Raw genomic sequence first — 21,404 nt, forward strand, 5'->3', positions numbered from 1 at the left:
ACTTTTTAATTATGGTTAATATTCTCTATGTTAGACTTCCACTGTTTGACCTACTGTGTGGTTTCCATCTCCTGATTGGACCCAGACCACTACACAGGAATTTCTTGTAAGCACTACTTGGGTTGAGACTTTCTGTGATCTGTGGATTTTGTCATTTCAAGAAGGGTAGGAGATATTGCTATGTATTCAACTGGTATTTTTCCTCCTCCCCTCACTCACCCCACCCCCCATGTGCTTTAATCTGAGATTTAACTAAAGTGACGGGGTGGGGGAGACCAAGAGTTGTGGTGAGTAATATTTCTGTAAGAACTGAAATTCAACAAACAATGAGCCAGGAACATGGTTTCCTATGTCACTGAAATGACTAGCTCAAGCTTGACCCTTCCCGTGTCTCATGGTGGTTAGCAGAGATGTTTGAAATTTCTTTTTTTTTTTTTAATTAAAATTTTTTTTTTTTTTTATTTTTTGGCTGCACCACACAGCACATGGGATCCTAGTTCCCCAGCCAGGTATTGAACCCGCTCCCACTGCATTGGAAGCATGGAGTCTTAACCACTGGACCGCCAGGGAAGTCCCTGGAATTTCTTAATGCACAGTAAGGATCCTTCTATTTTGCTGCTTGGAATAGAGGTACTATGACCTTAAACTGCTATGGATGCAGTGTCCAAGGCTAATTAAAAGCCAGGTGTAATATCAGCAACAATTTTCATTTTTAGCTTTTATTTTGATTCCCATAGAAAAGGGGAAAAACTATGTTTCTTATAGGTACCACTATGGGTAAAAATAATCCAGCTGTCTTCTTACTTCCATCTAGTCAAAGAAAAAAGCCCCCCAACTCAAGCAAACAACCAATCAAACAACCAGGCAAACAACCAAGCAAAACCCCATCAAAATATAGAAGATTTTCTCCATTGCAGCTAAGGGCTTTGGCATGAATTTAAATTTAGCTTCCCTGGGAATTTTGGAAAAACATTGTTTTTCATTGTTTTTTTAAGTGCTATGAGGCAAAGGTATAACTTCCCCAAACAAAACAGCACGAAAAGCAACTAACAATCCTCTGGATAATGCAAATGAATAAAAATTGCCTGAATTATTGCAGAAGTGCTGAAAGCCTTACTCTGGTATTTTATACACTATTCCTAGACTTTAGTGGTTTAGGAACGCCTGTTTTAGCAATCCCAGCACACTAGAGAACAAGTAGGTAGAAAAATAAAATTACATAGAGGTAGTCTCCAAGTTAGAAATGGATCATCTTCCAGGGGTTGATTTGTAAATCAGTTAGACTGGAAATGCCTTTTTCCTTTATAAAGGTGAAAGTTTTATATAGCTTTATAAAAGATGGTTTGAGTTCCTGCCGTATAATCAGTAGTTGTCCTTTGCTAAAACTTACATTATTTCCCCTTTATTAGAACATGTTATTAGTTATCTACTGCTATATAATCAATTATCCCCAAAGGTAGCAGCTTAAAAGAACAAGCATTTATTATCTCACAGTGTTTTTGGGGGGGCTGGTGCATAGGGAATCTGGGTGTGGCTTAGCTGGGTGGCCCTGAAGTCGGGCCCCATGAAGCTGGAATCAAGATGTCAGCTGTGTTGCGTCTTCTGAAGGCTCAACTTCAGGAGGATCTGTGCTCTAGCTCGCTGAGGCCTGCCAACAAGTGAGCTTGAGAGCAGTCCTTTCCCAGTTGAGCCTTCAGATGAGACTACAGCCCCAGCCAGCACCTTGATTCCAACTTGTAGGAGACCCTGAGCTGGAACTACCCAGCTTTACATCCTCAACTGCGATGAGACCACTGAATTTAAATTGTACTTAGCATTTGAGCAGTGAGATTTCCTCCTCTTTTTGAGAAAAAAAAAATCTCCTTTCTACAATGATGAATAAAGTGGAGATTTCTTTCTATGGTCAAGTTAGTAGCTGGACAGAAATGTTTTCTTTTGTCCAGATGTAGCTTACAGCCAACTTGGCTGGTGTGAAAGCGTGTGTTCTTAGTGTTGTAGGGTAGAACTTAGAATATATTTTCGCGCTGAGACAGTATCTCATAAACAGTGGTTAGAATCCTAGAAAGAGTTATATTTGAGACTCATTATAGGTTGAGTAGGCCCTTGTGGGCTAGCTCACCACCATTTATAACAGCATGTTCATGAGAAAATGGATTCTATATCCCAGATGTCCATCTCTTAAACATGCTTTTGAAATGTGACTCATTTTAAAGTTGGGGACTTGCCTGTATTTCATTAGCTCCTCTCCAGCTACCTTCCACACAATAGTTTACATTTTGAGCTATCAGCCTTTTGGGAAGATAAAGTGGCAGAAAATAGACATGACTATAATTTACTCTTAGCACTAAGAGCCTGGCAGACCTATCAAGGCATAATTTTACTCAAAATCAGATTTTCTGCAGGGCCTGCACTGAAGTCCCTTTATAGTTGAGTTATACGAGGTCACAGTCGTCTCCTTTTGTAGAATTCTAGGGTCTTAATCAGGTCCTTCCACAATCACTCGATAAGATTTAGTACATGAGAATGTACTAAAATGAGAAATATTCTTGGCCTGCTTTATATCCCCACCACCCACAACCCATATCTCTACGAAGCTGATGGCCTTCCAGCTGGGAGAGACCATCATTCAGGCCCTGGGTGGGCTCAGTGGAAGGCTGCTTGCCTTGGCCTCCCACGTGCTTGATATTTTCAGACACGACTCTCATTTTATTCAGCAGTGCTCCAGTCAGTCATTAGAGAATTCATCCTGGAATCAGCCCATCACTTGAATATCTAAGGATATGCTTGAGCCCATATTCAAGGAAGATAACCCAATAGGCTTTGCTCTGCCCCCTCTAGTCCCTGTCCCTTCATTAAGTCAGGTGACTAAAAGCATGTTTGAAGAACCACCCTGTCTCCACTGAGCTTCCCTGAGTTAAGATGTTCAGTTTTATGTCACTCTTTCATGGTAGACAAGTATAAAAAGCATCATAAAATGACTTTCTGTGTCATTTGTAGAACTGTAGTGGAAGATTTTGTCCATCATATTTCCTAATATGAATATGCACTGGGTTGACAGATGCCCCTTAATCAGCCATGTGACCAAACCTGCTCTCTCAGGACACCAGTCCTTGGGGGACACCTTCAAAGTGGACAAGCTACCTGTGCTGTTGCTCTAGTAAGAGCCTAATTCAAGAAAATTTCACCGGCTTTTTGGAAATCAGTGGAAGGTTTCACAGTAAAAACTTGTTTTATCTTTTTTTTTGAGCGCAATATAGAATGTTTCAGCCGCTTTTAAAATTAGGAATGGTGAGCATAATTCCTGTTCAGTAAATCTAAAATAGATTTTCAAATATCCTTTTCTTCTGTTGTGGAGAAAAATTACAAGGGAGAGAGAAACAGAAAGGATGAGAGACAGGAGGGACAGAGAAATAATTAAAATACATACCAAATTCCAGAAAGGCAAAGTACTGCTCATGTACCAGTCTGCTTGCGTCCCTCCCTCCCTCCCTCCCTGCTTTCTTCCCTTCCTCCCTCACTTTATCTTTCTCTCTCTGCCGCCTTCCCTCCCTCCTCCGCTCCCTCTCTCTTCTTTCCTATAAAATAAAGTCAAACCTAGAAATACCTTTTATTTTTAGGTAAATAATATTTTAATACCATCTAAAATTTGTAATGGTTGATCCTCTTAAAATCCTTTTCCTTTTGAAAGGAGGACAATTAACATACTGCTTGGAGAAGGCAGATCAATTTCAGAGAGGAAATGGAGTGATAACTCTATCTTGAGGCCTTTTAAGATACTATGAACTATCCAGAATTTTAAAGCCTGGTAGCAGTTCTGCTGCTTTGAGATACAAGTGGAATCATCTTGGCTGTTGGTCCTGAGCCTGGATAAAATGTAAGCATCAGGCTGATCTGAGCCCAGGGGCTGATTGCCCGCCCCTGGCCACTCGGGCGTCTCAGCAATGCCCTTAGCCCTGGGAAGAGGCTCTCAGGCTGCAGGGGTAATCACGGGGTAGCAAAGACTGGGGACATTTAAAATGTTTTTTATTTCTGTTTTCAAGAAAGTAATGTATCACATGGAACAAAATTCAAAAGGTAGAAATAGAATATTAAAAAAAGAAATTGTAGCATATTATACACATTATCTTGCCTGTTGATTTTTTCCCCCAATTAACAATGCATCTTGTAGATAGTTCCATGTCTTTACCTATAGAGTTACCTCATTCTTTATAACGGTGCATATTGTTCCACATTATGGACTGTTTTATGTAAAAGGTTGGTGCCAGTCTCTTTACAAACAATCCTGAAATGACTGTCTTTGCACATGAACAAAATGTATTGTAGGAGCGAATCGGTGATGAATCTTGTTAATGGTCAGTGTTAATGTTCCATCTCCTTATCAATATTTTATTCCCCTCAGACTCTTCTGTCTCTTTCTCCTTACCACCACCAACAGTAATAACTTAATAAATTGAAAATGTATTGATTTAAATGGAAGTCAAATTGACATCCATGTTTATATCCATGACTGTTCCTCTTTCTTTCTAATTAAAGTCCCGTATTTAGCTGTATCTCCTTCATTTCTAATGTCAGAAGATAATTGAGACAAGTTCCCTGTAAGGCTTGTAACAACATATTCCATTTTTGATTAGGAGCTTCCACTTAGAAATAAAGTCATAATTCGTTTTCAGGAAAGAACAGGCACGGAAAGCAGATAGGCCTGGCCTTACCCTGGTGCCGGCCTGTGTGGTGTGCTGAGGAGGATCTTGTGGGGGAAAGACTGGTGTTGGTCTGGGACAGATTGCAAGGGGAGGTCTGGCCCGTCAGGCTCAGCTGAGCAGAGGGCCCGGTCATTTATCACTGTCACGGGGGTGGAGACGGGGGAAGGGGAGTCACTGGACCATTCCTGCCCATCGGCGGCCTGACAGCAGACGCGCTTCACTCAACCTCCAGGCAGATGCTGCGCCGTCAAGGGGCTCCTTCCTGCTGGAGGCCGCTGACCTGGTCACAAGGAATGAGGAAGCAGACCACGGCTTGCTACGGCGCTTTGCTCAAGCCCTGCGCCACTTCCTCTCAGGGTGTGTATACAGTGTGTGTAAGAGCATAGTCAGTGGTCTTAGAGGCATACACCGAGGCTCCAAAGTGTTACTAGACTCTGATGATGGGATGAGAGCATACCTCTGTGGGGCTCATGCTTTAATTACATTTCCAGGACTTGGATGCTCTGCACAGCGCTGATTATTTTCATACGGGCAAACGCCGTAGTAGACGTGGAGGGGACTAAAGCAACGCAAGCCGGGGACACCAAGTCTTTGAAGGGCAACGATTTTTACAACAGTACTAAAAAGTATGATCTCTGTGTGATCCTTTATAGATACATTTAACATTCATCTTCAAAATCTAAAATATGTTTTAGGATCAATGGAAACGTACCTTAGAAATCATTTTGGTGTACAGCCACCTTTATTTATTTACTTATTTATTTATTTTTGGCTGTGCTGGGTCTTTGTTGCTGCGCGTGGGCTTTCTCTAGTTGTGGCGAGCGGGGGCTACTCTTCGTTGTGGTGCGCGGGCGTCTCATTGCGGTGGCTTCTCTTGTTGTGGAGCATGGGCTCTAGGCACGTGGGCTTCAGTAGTTCTGGCACATGGGCTCAGTAGTTGTGGCTCACGGGCTTAGCTGCTCCGCGGCATGTGGGATCTTCCCGGACCAGGGCTCGAACCTGTGTTCCCTGCACTGGCAGGCGGATTCTTAACCACTGTGCCGCCAGGGAAGTCCCTACAGCCACAGTTTTTAACACAACTGTTTTCAACACTGTTATTCACGGAGATGTCACATTCATCAAGCTGACATGTAGATTTTAATCCTTCAAGTAACCTTATTTTAAATGGAATTTCTAGTCTCAAGATTGTCTAATTTTGGTAGTCATTAGGAATTACATGTGTTAAGAGGAGGCAGGGAGATTTCATAAAAGTCAGGTGGAAATTTTTCCATCAATTAATATTATATGCTTATCACAGATGCCTAAATTAGACATGATTCTTAAATGTGGTAATTAATAACAGTATTACACGAGTGAAAATGGAATTCTTCTAAAAATGAAATGAATGATGATGGAATGCTTTTCTTGGGATAATGCAGTGTGAATGCTTTTCTTGGGATAATGCAGTGTGAATCGGGAACTCATGCTCGTCTGATAATCATGGGGTAACAGGATGTGTTAAAGAGCTGTAGGCAGTGCCGCTGACACAGGAGCCTCCGTAGGTGTACCTGGTCAGCAGCTCTAACAAGTGGGGCAGGCGTAGTGCTGGTCAGTGAAGGATGAAGAGAAGGCAGGCGTTGTCTTACTATCTTACTGCATGACCGACAGTAAGCCCAGTGCCTGACACATAAGCCATGTTCAATCATTGTTTCCTGAACTGTGATGTTATTTGGATGGAATATGGATCCCTGTGCCTGGACTTGCTGGAGCAGATATGTCCCCCCAAGTCCCTCTGTCAGCCTTCTTTCCTCCTTCCCCCACACGCCTGCCCGTGAGTTCATAAGCTCCGGAGCCCTGCGCATCTCGGCAGCAGTGGCCTCATCAGGGAATTTAATAAGGCAGTCACGCAGCTGGGTCGAGTTGGTCCTGAAGTCCCTGAGCGTCTCCGGAGCTGTTCACCCAGGGGGCCTTGTGTTAAGGAGCAAGCGAGCGTTCAAGGTACTTAAAACCCTGGAAGGAAAAGGGTCCTCATGCCATCAAGCAGGAAGTGATCTGCTCATCGGTTTTTCTCACTTAAGAGAGTTTCAGTGGTTTCTCTTGCTCTGTCTCCTTCTCAAAGAAAACAGAGGAATGGGACTCAAAGGAAAACATTTAGATTTGTACAACTTGAAAATATACCTAATAGGATCTAGATTTCCTCTTTTTTCTTGCTATTCTCCACTTAACTCTATATTATTACTATTTCCTGACACCGTGGAAGAAACCTTTTTATGATCATACTTTTAAAATTATGAGGTAATATTGCATCTGAGGACTGTGCTACAATTTACTTCATTATCCCCCTTTTGTTGGGCCATATAGCTTTTTTACGGATTTTCACTGTTATAAACAACTCTGCTATAAACATCTTCGGAAACCTTTGCCTCACTTCTGATTATTTCCTAAGGTAGAAATCATTTAAAAGCTTTTGACATTCTTGATGCATATCGCCAGACTACTTTCCAGATAGACTGTAGCATTCCCACTTCCATGAGCAGTATATGAGAAAGCCCGTGTCTCTACACCCTCATCGGTGCTTGGCATTGGTTTTGTAATTTTGCCATTTTCACGAATTAAAAATAGTATCTCATTGTGTGGTTGAGCATCTACTCATGTATGTGTTTGTTATTGATATATTTAATTTTTTATGTGTAGTCTGTCTTCTCCACTTTCTCTCTGGCAGTGGAATCACTGTCTTTTACAGAATCATGGAAGCCTGCTTAGGAACATACAGAAATAATTCTGACACTGTTTTCTAGGGCATCTGGTCCACCTCCTGCCCTCTCATTGTGGGCATCCCTGTGGTCACTCTCCTTTACTCGCCTGTGCCGTCTTGTGGGGACACAGCAGGATCATTCTGGGCCAGTTTTTCTTAGGAACAGGAAAGGGCTGGTGTCTGAGGCCTTGTGCACTTGGCGTTGCTGTTCCGGGTTTAGAGTCACACTCGTGGTCTTGTGCCCTGAGCAGACCTCAGAAAACACAGCAGGCACATCACGAAAAGTAAAAATGTCCTCTGCTTGCATAATGCTTTATTTTTAAAACATACTCTCATCCTCAGCTCACTCTTCTGGCCAGAAATCTCCTCTCAGGATTTCTCTCAATAAATTTGTGGATTAAATGGATCTCCTTGAGTGTAGGGTCTGTGAAGTTTATCTTTCTTCCCACAGCAGCTGGTACCTGGCACGTACTAAACACGTAACTGCTAGTGGGTCTGAGCCGTAAGCTCCACCATTTGGAGCTGATGCCTCACCAAACGTGTCCTCACTGGGGCTGAGCCCAGCCTTGCTCTGCCCTGTCCTGCCCCGTCACTGTGCCATTCGGGCTGTGCTGCAGGGGGACCTCGGAGGCGCAAGGCTACCTGAGCCCGAGGAATCACCACCTTCACTGGCCAAGAGCTGGTCTTCAGTTTGTTGTCCCTGGAGCAAAGGGAAAAGGCATTAACTGGAGGAAGGAGAGCGGCTGGGGCATAAGGATAAAATCCTCAATGACAGGTGAATTTTTGTTTTGGTGCTACAATCTAAAATGTTCTCATCTGATTTTCCTGCCTTTTCCATCATGTATTTTTTGCTTTTAGGGCAGCTCCCACTTAGATACACAGTCACTGGTCACCATGGGAGGAAGGCAGTGCGGGCTGGCCCTCCTCACCCCCTGGAGCTCTGAGGGGAGCGCTCGCCTCCGGGTGTTCACAGCAGTGGGGGACCTTCATCTCATTCGTGCCGTTGCCTTTGCTGGGGACTCCTCTCCAGCCTCTCCTAGCCACAGACTCCACCTGCCTCTAGTCGTGTACCTCACCAATCGGTAGGAAGGACTCCAGCTTCCTTGGACACAGGATGGGTGGAGAGCAGAGGTCGGCCCTCCCTGTAACTTGCCCACCGCCATGTAACTTCCCCCCTCCCCCTCCTCACATACAGAGTACACCCTGGATTAACATTCACCTTAAAACACCATAGCCAAAGTAACAGGCACTGTAAGGAACAAAAATATGATAGAAGCACAGTGCCTCTGGGCAGAGGGGGCCAGAAGCATCATCGCCTGACCTCTCCCAGTGCACCTGTCCTATATTTGGGTGACTGGGCTGCAGGTGCATTCTCAGAACTCCTGCTGCCCTTTCTTTCCAAATCAACAGTCATCAGTTCATCCTTACAGCGCTGTGAAGGGCACCTTGGCAGGACCAGGGCCCAGGATGCTTAGTCAGTGTGATCAAAGGACCCTCTGCTGGAGACAGAGCCTCGTCCAAGGCTTAGGCTTGTGGGCCAGATATGAACCCGCCTTAGTTCCAGTCTGACTTGTCCTTGAGACACCAGGGATTTGGGATCTAGAGAAAGAGCCACAAGGAAACAGACAAGGGGAGGGACTGTGAGACCATGTTTGGTTTGGGGGCCTGACAGATTTGTGTTACCTTATTCGTGAAATAAATGCACTCTTACTCCAGCCCCAAACTGAACCTAATCGCCACCGATGAGCTTCATAGCGGCGTGAATGACTGATAGTAACACAGGATGAGTATGTGTTGGGTTTTGTGGGATGAATAACGTGTCAGGGAGGGACAGGCACCACTAGATGGTCTGCAGCTCTGAGGCTTCAGTCCAATATACAGCTGTTCCAGTCCTGGGATGATTTTGTGCCCAGCAGTGGACCTGGACTCCCAGGACAGCAGCAGCAGTTCCTGGGATCTCCAATTAGGTGGTGTCGCCATGGTCACCCAGACTGGAGGGGCTTGGCCCTACAGGAGAATCCTGAGGATCTGGGGGCCCACCCTCCAGTCCCCCACTTCCCTGCCATTTACCTATAAGTCCCTCTGACAACCTTACCCAGAAGATAGGAATTTTAGCTCTCAGCTTGAGCACAGGACGTGGTGCTAATCACCGGTTGGTTTATGTCTGCATTTGCATTATTGCAGGTGCATTATTGAACTGTTTTATTGTATTTTTCTGAAGGAAGAAAACAGTCATAAAGTCTGAAGTGCATTAGACATTCATAAAACAAAACAAAACAAGAAACAGCGTCAGTATCATCTTCTAAAGCTTTTTAAGTGCCCCCCAAATCCCCTTCAAAATCTCTCCGATAGTTGACTTTGACCCAATCGTGCTCTAATTAACCTCGCTGCTCCTCGAGCACTGGGCTTTCAAGATAAATGGAAATCTGTTCCTCGTCCTCACATGCCCTTGACCGAGGACACGTCATGGCCATCAGTAGAGGTTGTCTTCCTGGAGCGTGGGGCTTTAGAACATGCTCCCACGGAGCCCAACCAGCCAGATGGGAGGCGTCCACCCTGCTGTGGCCAGGCAACAGATGTCCCTGTCACAGACCCCCTCCTGTTTCCATGTCATGCTCTGCTGGTAATCAATAGTTAGTGCCCAGTCAATGAGTGACTTTTCTGTTTAGTCAGTTTGATTGTTTCTGTGGTGAAATGTGCCACCAATTTTGAAAAAAAAAAATTACAAATGCTGATTAGGTTCCCAGGTGAGTCTCCCCACCCCCAGTCTTATTTGACCTTTAGAATATGTTTAAAGGGTCTCTGGTTCTTTGGCCCCCAAGTCCTGTACTTGCCTCAGCAGAGTTTCAATGGGAAAATGCCCTCGGTTTGCAGGACTGGCACTGCCATTGCTTGGTTTTTAAAACTCCGCGTTCTCTCCTCATGGAATGGAAAGTAGCGCTCAGATTTTCCTCCATTCTTTTATCAGTAAAGCTGTGTAGAGTTTTGGAGACTTTCAAAGAGTCTTTTTAAAAATTGCCATGTATTATGTAGAAATGAGAAAGAAAATGGCTTTTCTTTGTACCATCTTTCTGTTCTATTCACTTAGACCAGGAATAACAAAGTGATTTCATCACACATCCCCCCCCGAAGGAATAAGAGACTCTGTGGGGTGCTAAGTTGAGAAAAGATTTTGTGATCATATTTGGGGATCATGAAAGTCTGCTGTGATTGATTAATGATGTCTGCCACGGGCATGAAAGTGGAGGAGAAGTAAATATGTGCCATGTATTTGTCATTCCTGACTCAGATCTTGTGAAAAACAAAGTTCACATGTAAATGGTAATATTAGCCTAACAGTTAAGTAATGTGTACTACATGCCAGGCACCGTTCTAAGTGCTTTACATATATTAAATCATTTGATTCTCAAAGCAACCCACAAAGTAGGTACAAATGAGTAAACCCTTACAAATGAGGAAACGGAGGCACAACGAGGCTAAGTTGCTAAGCGAAGGTCATACAGCTAGGAAGGGGAAGAGCTGAGATTCAGGGTCAGGCAGTTTTGTTCCTTAGCCCTGGATACCGTGCTGTCTCTCCTTGGCTAATGCTGTGTCTTTGCTGTCCAGGGACTGAGGTAAGGCTCAGCTGTGGTTCAGGAGAAAATGCAAAATCAAGTTAACAGGGCTTGTTATCTTTGGGCCTCAGGCTCTAGAATGAAAGATAAGACAGAGTCCCGGGGAACTTTGGCACTGAGGAGAGAGTTGCATGTGAATCCTCCTTCCTCTCCGGGTAGCATTTCCAGTCTTTCCACATCCATTTTCTCAGATGAGAGTAGGTGGATGGGAAGGGAAGAGGAGTGGCATTTAAGGACTAGAACAGAGGAGTTCCTTGATCTCCAGGCCACCTGGTTGGGGAGACTCTGAGTGGCCATTTTCAATGATCATTTTTGTGTAAGGGACACAGGTACATATAAAGAGAGATACATGTTTAGCGTATCAAATAATATATCTTTCATAATGGCTGAAGAGAGACTTTTTAGTAGTTTGTTTTCCTTCGTTAATTTAGCAACTATTTATTGAACACCTATGCTGGGTCCCACAGTGTGCTGTAATTGTGGAAACAGTGAACCAATATGAGCCCTGCCTTCTCTGAGCTTGTAGTCTACTTGCTGGAATAATGACTAAGTGTAAGGTGCAGCTCTGACTGTAGTAGAGGGAATGAGGGAGTGAGGTGGCCGGACCATGTGGGTTTTTGAAGCTGCATTAAAGAGTTCTGACTTTAGCCTAAGAGCAGTGGGAAGCCATGGAAAGTGGGGGAGAGGGTCGGGGACTTTGTGTTATATAATCAGAGTTAAAAGATAATTGTGGCGACACCGAGAAGAATGAATTAGAAAGGGGATGTGGAAGACGTAGAGGTGCTTGTAGGAGTGCAGGCAAGGAGGCCATAGGAGGTGGGACTAGGGTGGCTTGGACGGTGAAGGGAAGAAGGGGAAGGACTCTAAAGATATCTGGAAGGCGAAATTAGCCAGATTTGGTGATAGATTAGATATGGGTAGCGAGGGAGAGAGAATGGGCAAGGATGCCTAGAAAATAGGAGGATGGTGGTCCTATTCCCAGAGGTAGGGATGCTGGAAGAGGGTCAGGTTTGGAGTGGAAGGATATCCTGCTGCATTGGAGGTGCTTTTGAGCTGTCCCAGAGGAGAAGTCAAATAGGCCACACTCTTTGTGGTAAGTATGTAGTGTTTCGACTGGACTATACATAAGTCCTGAGGGACTGTCCTGGGAAACTAAGTACTGCAGAAAAAATTTTAGAAATCTATAATTTTGTTGACTTTAAAAGTCCAAACAAACATATTTTCATCTAGGAAATAAGAATCTGACAATGACAAAGACAATTGATAGAGATAAATATCTTGCATAATCTTCCTAGTTATTTTTGTTTTTGCATATTTCTCTGCCAGTCTTTTCCCATAAGCATTCACATTTTTGTTAGTTTTTATAGTCTACATTCAGCGTGTAATAGAATTGTTTTCACTTACTGTTATCCCAAATATTTTTTCACATTTCAATATATCTCTCAAATTCTGTATTTAAAATGTTGCATGATAGTCCATGCTTGTGATAAATCGTGAATTATAATTTTCTAAGCTGTTTCTCTGTTTCTGGATATTTAGTTGCTTTAAAGATTTCTTTATTACCAGTAATACCTTAATAAATATTTTTATGTCTACCACCTTTTCTTTTTCTCGCGCATTTTTCCTTAGATTAAATTTTTATGAGTGGGATTAGTGGGTTAGAGTTTGAATGGGTTTACAACTGTTGATATGTGTAAAGGCAAATGTTTTAAAACCTCTGACAGGGGCTTTGGGGTCCTAACTGTAGAACAGAGCTGTGGCCTCCACGTGGAGCCCCATCACGTTCCTTTGGATTCAGTAACCAATGGTCCTAACCATATCTGAGCACTGTCCAAGGTCCCAGGGCCACCTGTGACCTTCCCTCTTGCATCTGCTGTTGGTGCCAGACTTGTTCTCTGGTTCAGCCTGGCTCCTTGCCTTCTCCCAGCTATTCTGTCTGTTCTTCAGGTAGTGCCACCATTCCTCAAGAATCCGTGGAAGCCGCTGAACTGACGGTATCCTGAAGGGATCGTCTAGCTAGGCTGAGCCTCGTAAGCCTTCAGGTTCTAAAATATTTGCAGTAGTGCTGCGGAGGCTGCCTAGGGTTCCCATGGATTTGGATGGGGTTCTCAAGACCTTCCATGACCTGGTGCCTGCCTACCAATCCCTCCTGAAGTGCCATTGCTTCTCAACATGTCTCCTCTACTGCACCCAGACTAGGCTCTAGTCTGGCCCAGGATGATGCCTTGGTTGCATCTACTCCTGGCTCTCACTCGAGTTGCTCCCTCACCCTCTGCCTTTCCAAACCGTGCTCCTCCTTTTAGACCCGACACTAGTTGCAGTTCCTCCAGGCCCTGGCTCTGCCTTGCAGCTTGCTGTCCCTCTGCTGCAAACTCTTACAGTACCTTTAGTCCCCACTCCAGGACTTAGCACACAATTGTAAGCTTTCTGGTAAAGTTCACTCTTGAAATTTTTACCTCTTGAAGATAATTGTACACTCCTTGAGGGCAAGAACCATGTCAGTCTTCCCCTCTAGATGCCTCAGAGCCTAGCTTTGGTGCTGAGCCCTGTGCAGAGCTCAATAAATCTAATGTGACCCATGAAATCAAAATATAAGTGCACCATGATGCAGTGTCAAAGTGTTTTAGCCATTCTTTTCTTATGTATTTTCAACATAAATGCCCATATTCAGACATTCCTGAGGATCTTCTTAGACTACTCGTAGATGGACCATGCTCAGATCTTCTCTATCTGGTTGCAGTTTGGGGGTTATAAAAATAAGTTCATGTTGGAAAACCATAAGCTGGTCACTTTTTGTTTCTAAGTCCTTGATATGCACTCGGGTGGGAAGGGTGATTGGTGGAGGTGACGAGGGTGGATGACAAGTAGTAAGAAACACTGGAATGCAAGTCTGTCTGATCGTTAAAAGGCAAGCATCTCTGGCCCCTGGAACAGTGCTTGACTTGTGAAATGATGTCTTCTGTTATTCTGGTTCTTGAAAAATTGGTCCCAGGCTTACCCTGCTGTCTTTACAGCTCACTTTACTTCTGGTCATCAGGAGTCCTCAGGGGAAGCCACCTCAATGCACCCTGGAATCCCGAGCTGTCCTTGTTGTCCAGGGCACGGCCTGGCACACAGGGGACCCTCTGGCCGGGAGTCAGGAGCTTCCAGGCTGGGCTGGCTCTGCTGCCCCCCCGCTGCACGGCTCTGCACGTGCTTGGGTCTGGGCATGCTCACTTGTAAAATGCCATGCCTGAATCAGGCCATCTCTAGGCTCTTTTGTAACTGAGATTAAAAACAAAATAGTTGAAACTCTCTTAAGAGGATGAGCTTTGGTACCGTTGCTAACTAAAAATGAGAACTGGGCTCTCTGACACATTTAATGACATGTGTTAGTATGTGTGTAGAACTTTACACTTAACTTGCATTTCTTTCTTTCTTTCTCTTTTTTTTTTTCTAGCCAAACATCATGTCAATGGCAACAGAACAGTTGAACCTTTCCCAGAGGGAACACAGATGGCTCTATTTGGTAAGATAACAACTCTGAAAGAAAACCCAAATTGTGTGCAAAGACTAGTGCCAAGTTTCTGAGTTTTAGCAAGTGTCCTCAGGGCTTCAAAATCTGGGCTCTTCTAGATATTTACAAGTCGTTGCAGCCAAAAAACTATCAAGTTCTTAGTATATCTGGGATCAGAAAAGCTCATTCTATAGAATTTAGTATGCTTTCCTTTCTCACTTTGCAAATCAAATATCAAACTGTGTATTTACTATTTCTTATGTCCACACTGAATTAACCTGATAATTTAGGAGTTGAGTTTTTCTTTCCCAGGAAGGATTTTTTTCATATATATATATATATATATATATCTTTATTAAAGCTGGGATTCAAGGAGTTTTGAGATGTTATTCCACAAAAAGCAATAATCAAATTGAATGGTCTCTTTCTCTTCCATTATGAATTGAGCATATTCCTTTGTTTGTTTGTTTCCTCTGCTTCCTTCCCCTTAGCCTTTAGACAGATTCTATCATCTCTTTCATCCTAAAAACCTGAATTCCCCTTTCTTCATGCCCCCCTCCAGCTTCCGTCTTCCCCTGGTCCTGATGGAAGTCTCCTACAAGGGCTTTTGATGTAAAACTGCTTTAGGCATTGAAGTGTCTTTGAGCCAGAAATTAGCCTCCTGACAACACTGTCTCTAAATTAGCATATTCAGGATAAAATGTTTCCCTAATCCCAGAGTTAGTCATCACTGATGATTAACAGTTGGAGAGTTATGAAACAGGGACCCACTTCTGCCTAGGTGTTTGTAAATCTTGCTCTGTATGGGCTGTCACCTTTTAAAATGTACTGGTTAGTGATTAGGAGTTATTATGTTCAGAAATTTAAATGGAGGGCTTCCCTGATGGCGCAGTGGTTGAGAGTCCGTCTGCCGGTGCAGGGGACACGGGTTCGTGCCCCGGTCTGGGAAGATCCCACATGCCGCGGAGCGGCTGGGCCCGTGAGCCATGGCTGCTGAGCCTGCGCGTCCGGAGCCTGTGCTCCGCAACGGGAGAGGCCGCAACAGTGAGAGGCCCGCGTACCACAAAAAAAAAAAAAAAGGAAATTTAAATGGAGAATTTGGTTTTTGAAGAAAAAATCATCAATGGTCACTATAAGATGTCGGCTAACTATTTGATTTGTTAACTTTCCTCTGAGAAATTATGTTCAGATGATGCCATCTCACTTAAGTTGTAGGCCTAGCACAGTGTCTGTTACCAGGAGACAACAAATGTCACATCAATGTTCAAAGGATTCTTTTGATGATTTTTTTTTGTCTTTCAGATTTGTGAACCCCTAGAAACTAGGTTAGAAACTAGGTTCCATGTCATACTGGGAAATGTAAAATGAGACTGACCTGTCATAGATTTCCCCCTGTTGTGGTATTGGAGGAAAGCCTCCTTCCCAAAGGACTGATGACATTGTTTGCCACAGAATTGGAAATATCAGTGAATAAGCTCCATGGCGAGATTATTATTACTATTATTTTGTCAAAGGTTTGGTTTAGAGTGGCTTTCCTAAAAATCCTAACCCAAGGCCTTCATTGTTTGACTCTGGGCAAGCAAATCCCCCCTCCAAGCCTCAGTTTTCTCACCTGTAGAATGGGAAGGCTGACGGGGTGCTCTGAGACCCTTCCCTTGGCTTCTGCATCTTCCATACTTGGGGCTGAAGCCTCATCTGGCCTCAGGCAGCCCTGGGAAGCCCACTGTGAATGGCCAAGGGGTGTGGTTTTAAAAGAAATGAATCCTGTGCATAATTTCTACCAGTGCAGAACTATACAGGTGATAAAATAGAATATCTCTTGACATCTAAGGATTTTTGCCTTATTAGCACTGCTGTTTGGCTCTTCCAGATACTTAAATGAAGGCCTCTGTTTTGGTTAAGTGCGTGCAAGCATTTTATATTTGTGTTTTCAAAACTGTCCTCACTTGATATGGCTTGTCCACCTGGCCTGCAGTGGAGTGAGGGAGTGGATGGGTTTTGGGGTGGGCTTCTGTCATTTGGGTTGTTTATAGCTGTACTGAAAAAGTCAAACTAAGTGCACCTCTTTGGCATATCTTGGGCATTTAATCCTCTCAGCACCTTGTAAAGCTGGTAGGATTACGTAATTCCCTTCTCAGAGAGCTCACATGATTTATCACAGGTCTCTCAGCCAGAGATGGTGGAGCTTGAATTTGAGCCCAGGTCTAACAGGCCGGAAGTCCACGCTCTTTTCACCATGTCCCCTGACTCTTGGCCTGGTTACAGGAGTCCTGGGAGAGTCTGGTAGAGTCAGAAATGCCTTTCAGCTGGATCCATGCACAGAAGCATGATTTCCAGCCAAGCCAATTTAGCAAATTGATTTGTGAATTTCTATGCATTCCCAGAGTGCTCTGAAGGACGCTGGAGACACAGCTTTTGCCAGGAAAATACTGCTTTTTGGAGTGACGTCTCCTGCTGTTTATCGTTTTCCCCCATTTGATTTTAGTAGCAGGTATTAATGTGCAGGAGAGTATCTTACATTGACTTGACTGTGAGATCACCAAAGCAACAGTGGCACTTTGTACTTGTCCAAACTCATTCTTCAGCCCGGGAAGTCAATATTTTATGCCAAAAGAGTATCACCAGTTTCAATTTCATTATCTGTTGGTTAATCATTTGAATGTACCTTACAGAATGCTGTCTAAATAGAAACTTGTAAATTTAATCCACTCTGAAAGTGGCCACTGAACGAACGGCCATTAGCATTTAGCTTAGGGTGGATGATGTAAGGAAGGGTAGAGTGAGGGTCAAGGGCAGGCTCCGTTGTGAAAAATGTATGAATGTGTTATTATATCAAGTGACCAGAGAATATATAGATGGCTCCTTAAAAGCTATTTCTGGCATGTAATCTTCACACATTATTTTTAAAACAAAAAGACGTTCATTTTTTTCAGGTTTTCTTTCATGGCCCAGTCAGTTTTATCCTTGTCTTGTTTTTCTGTGATCACGGTTTTTTAGCCTTTCTGTTGCCCTTTTCTCTCCTCTGCACTTTAGGACAATGATAATGAGGGTAATAGGCCTGCTGTCCTAGTGGGCTTCTACTCGTCTGTGTGTGATGCTCTCTTTCAAGTCAGTGGGAGCCCCTTTTTTACAGGCCGGAGAAGCGGAACCGAACATTTTGCAATTACTGAATGTCTTTGTTCCAGGTGGCTGAGTGCCCTATGTCTGCCATCCCTTTAATCCCACCACAGCCCTGTGAAGTGGGCATCACTGTGCTCTTTTAGAGACGGAGAAACTGAGGCACCCAAAGATGAAAGAAATATGGTCAAGTGGAGGGAATGCTTTCTCTGGCATGAGGACATCCACGTGACACTTACCAGCATGCTGTGCCTGACTTAGAAAGGTCCTCTCCGCTAGCGATAACTTCAGGAAAGTGACATTCTGTTGGCGGAGGGTCCCTCCGTCCTCGCAGAGAGCAAGCCTCCGGCCTCTCAGTGGTGGTCATTCTTAAGCACGGAGCAGCTATTCACTTTATTAAAAGTACTCCATAGTCAGGAAGATTTATCATTTCCAAATAAAATAGACATTTATTAATTGAGGAGAGTACAGAGAAGTGAGGGGTTGGGGGCTCCAGTCTTAATTGGTGACGAGTTTTAGTACAGTTTGAAAAAATGAAATACAGTTTTTTAAAACTTTTGAGTTCAGCACTTATCATCCAAACTAGGATACTTTTGAGAGTGAAAAGGGTGCTGGTAAAAATTATGTTAAAATAATGAGGTATGCACCCGGAGGACTTCAGGCACATGGGATATAATGTCGCCCTCTAATGAGAGTGTATATTATAAGACATGGTGTCAAGAATAATAAATACACATTGAGTAAAGTTGAAATTGAAAAATAATGAACTTAGAGATATAAAATGAAATAAACAAATGAAAAAATTCCAACGCAGTAGACTTACATTATGTACCGTATAGCATCAACACCAGTAGTTACACGAACTTCCAGCATTTTACTCAGTAAATATTGTTATATTCTTTCTGAATGACTTGAAATGAACAGTTAATTAATATTTATAAAACCTGGCTGGTAGCATTTCAATAAGAGATGGGGAATTATCTGATTATACCCTTGCAATTCTAATATTGTACTAATACTGTCCAATGATGTAGGGTAATGAACTCTCCATCAGTAGAGGTATTCAAATGAGAGATCGTTCCTACCCAGTTGGGAAGTGGAAGTAAATAGCCTTTAAGATCCTTTCTTCTCAGTTAATGAGAATTTTCTCTGTTTCAGAGTGTTAAACCTCTTTGGAAAAATTACTCCTAACTCTAAAATTCTTTGATTGTATCATTTAGAAACCCATATCCTGGCTGTTTGGTGAGAGGTAAAATTCTGCAGTGAGAAACTGTAGTGGTCAGGAATCGATGGATACCAAGCAACCACAGCAGAAGTACCTCTGCAAATTCTTAGGGTCGCTGTAGGTTCTTAGGCTCCTACTAGCCTGATAGCGATGGCTCTGGGAACTCAAACCACTGTAAAACCTGTTCTCTGTGTCAGGTTCTCTTGGGCTCTTCAAACAAGAGGGAGCAAAAGACAATCCAAGACATCATGAAAGTGTGCTGTGATCTTGTTACACTTCTCTGTTTTTAGCCAGGGGGCCAAGATTTGCTAGACTCTTTCCTGACTAGCTGTGTGGAAGGACAGATCGCAGAGCAGAGGCCAGTGGCTGTCAGAGGCCCATAGGCAGGCCTCACTCTGGGAGACTCACCTTCTGTACCCCAAGGGAGAAGAGATCAGTGTCTGTAAGATGAACCAATCATAAGATATTTCCCCCCCACCCCAACTTGAATTAGAGGTGAATTAGAAACAGCCACAGTTACTTTGTCTGCCAGCCAAGAAAACAGCATTGAAAGCAGCAGGCAATACGTCTGACTTCAATGGAAAATATATTGGTGTCTCATTGGCTAGGATCCAACATTATGTTGGTAAATAATCCAATCCCGGTGTGGCATATTTCTCCCTGAACCTTGACTGAAAACTATTGAAGACCGTTCTGTGAGCTGTGGAGCTGCAGTCATTCATTCTAGGAAAAAGGCCAGAAAGAATGACTTTGAAATGTGTTTGTAATTAACTAAACAGTCTAAATTCACAAGATCGTTAGAACAGCAGGTTGCTAACTGGCGCAAACTTCTTAAGTGAGGAGGCATTTGGGGAAACGAAAATAGGCCTTCCTTCCATGGTGATCTGAAGCACCTTTAAGGGACAGTAACTGGTCATCTGGAGACATGTAGGACACATTTTATTTTATGTACCTTTTTTGCGTGTGTGATGATCACATTTCGTTTTTGAGTATGAAAAGGTCTGATGATAATATAGGCAAAGGGGAAGAGACTTTTCAGAGCCTGTGTTGAAAATTCCTTTTGGTTTGTGTGGCACTGCACGGGATGGCCCTGGTCCTGCTCGAGAAGGCACAGGCGTGGTGTTGGAAAGGGTGTCCTGGAGTGGGGAGGGTGACAGCATGGCAGCAGGAGTGCGGGTGGGGATTTCTGTGCCAGGAGAAAGGAATTGCACCTGGAGTAGAAAGGAGTGGGTCAAATAGTGTCTGACAAAGTAACACTTGTCTGGAGAGCACGTATCCATCAACCTCAGCTACATGGAATGCTTGTAAGAACCAGAAAGTAAGCACGCCCTGCCCACCAAAAGTTGCGGAGAAGTCCCCAGAGAATTCAGAATTCACTGAGGTCTTTGGAGTCAGATAGATCCTGGTGCGTGACTTTAGACAAGTTTCTTGGGCCTTGCTGTAAAATGAAATAAGGGAAAATTAGAATATAAGAAATGCCAAAATAACATACATTAGAATTAGGTGAATATTAGACCAAAGAAAAACATGAGAAGTAAAATATGCAAAGAGGGCATGCTATAATACTATATAATTTATAAAACTGGGTCACAGATGTGACTCTGTATTTCCTAACGGCAACATGGTTGCCGTTGGTTGTGTGATTGGTTTCAGTTTTTTAGAATTGTGGTAAAATATACATAACATAAAGTTTACCATTTTAACCATTTTTAAGTGCACAGTTCAGTGCACTTAAAAAGTGCATTCACATTGTTATGCAACCATCACCACCATCCGTCTCCTGAACTTTTTGTCTTTCCAAACTGAAATTCTATACCTATTAAATAATAACACTCAATTTCCCCTCCCCACAGACCTTGCAGCCACCGTTTGACTTTCCTTCTCTATGACTTTGACTACACTAGGACCTCATATAAGCAGAATCCTACACTATGTGTCCTTTTGTAACTGGCTTATTTCACTTAGCATAGTGGCCTCAAGGTTCATCCAAGCTGTGGCATGTGTCAGAATTTCCTTCCTTCTTAAGGCTGAGTAATATTCCATTGAGTGCACATACCATATTTAGTTTATCTGTTCACCTGTCAACGGACACTTGAGTTGCTTCCACATTTTGGCTATTGTGAATAATACTGTTATGAACATGAGTGTACAGATATCTCTTTGAGACCCTGCTTTCAGTTCTTTTGGCAAATACATCCCGGAGTGGAATGGCTGGATCATATGATAATTCCCTGTTTCTTTTTTTGAGGAACCCCTGCATACCATTTTCCACAAAGACTGAACCATTTTACATTCCCATCAGCAAAGCACAGGGTTCCAATTTCTCCACATTCTTGACGACACTTGTTATTTTTATTTGTTAATAGCCAGCCTAATGGGTGTGAAGTGGTGATTTTCAGTTTTACCTAATGATCCTGAAAATCTACATGATTGGGGGAACCATAAAATTTCTTGATTCTAGAACCAGAAAGAAATTTCTTTCAAGGTACTTATAAGGAGGACACTGTGATGTAAGACA

The 21,404-nt window shown here is 43.3% G+C and overlaps 1 protein-coding gene across 3 annotated transcripts in view; it reads left to right on the forward strand.

The window, feature by feature from the left end:
• MSRA (methionine sulfoxide reductase A) overlaps positions 1-21,404 on the forward strand; it is a 367,438-nt gene that overhangs the window by 126,186 nt on the left and 219,848 nt on the right. For all 3 annotated transcript variants that reach the window (XM_082657570.1, XM_082657568.1, XM_082657569.1), the window contains exon 2: positions 14,488-14,556. In XM_082657570.1, coding sequence (XP_082513696.1) covers positions 14,544-14,556 — 13 coding nt within the window. In that variant the 5' untranslated portion in view covers positions 14,488-14,543. The remainder of the gene's footprint in view (positions 1-14,487; positions 14,557-21,404) is intronic.

This window comes from Grampus griseus (genome assembly GCF_964374135.1).
Source record: "Grampus griseus genome assembly, chromosome: 6".
Classification (NCBI taxonomy): Eukaryota; Metazoa; Chordata; class Mammalia; order Artiodactyla; family Delphinidae; genus Grampus; species Grampus griseus.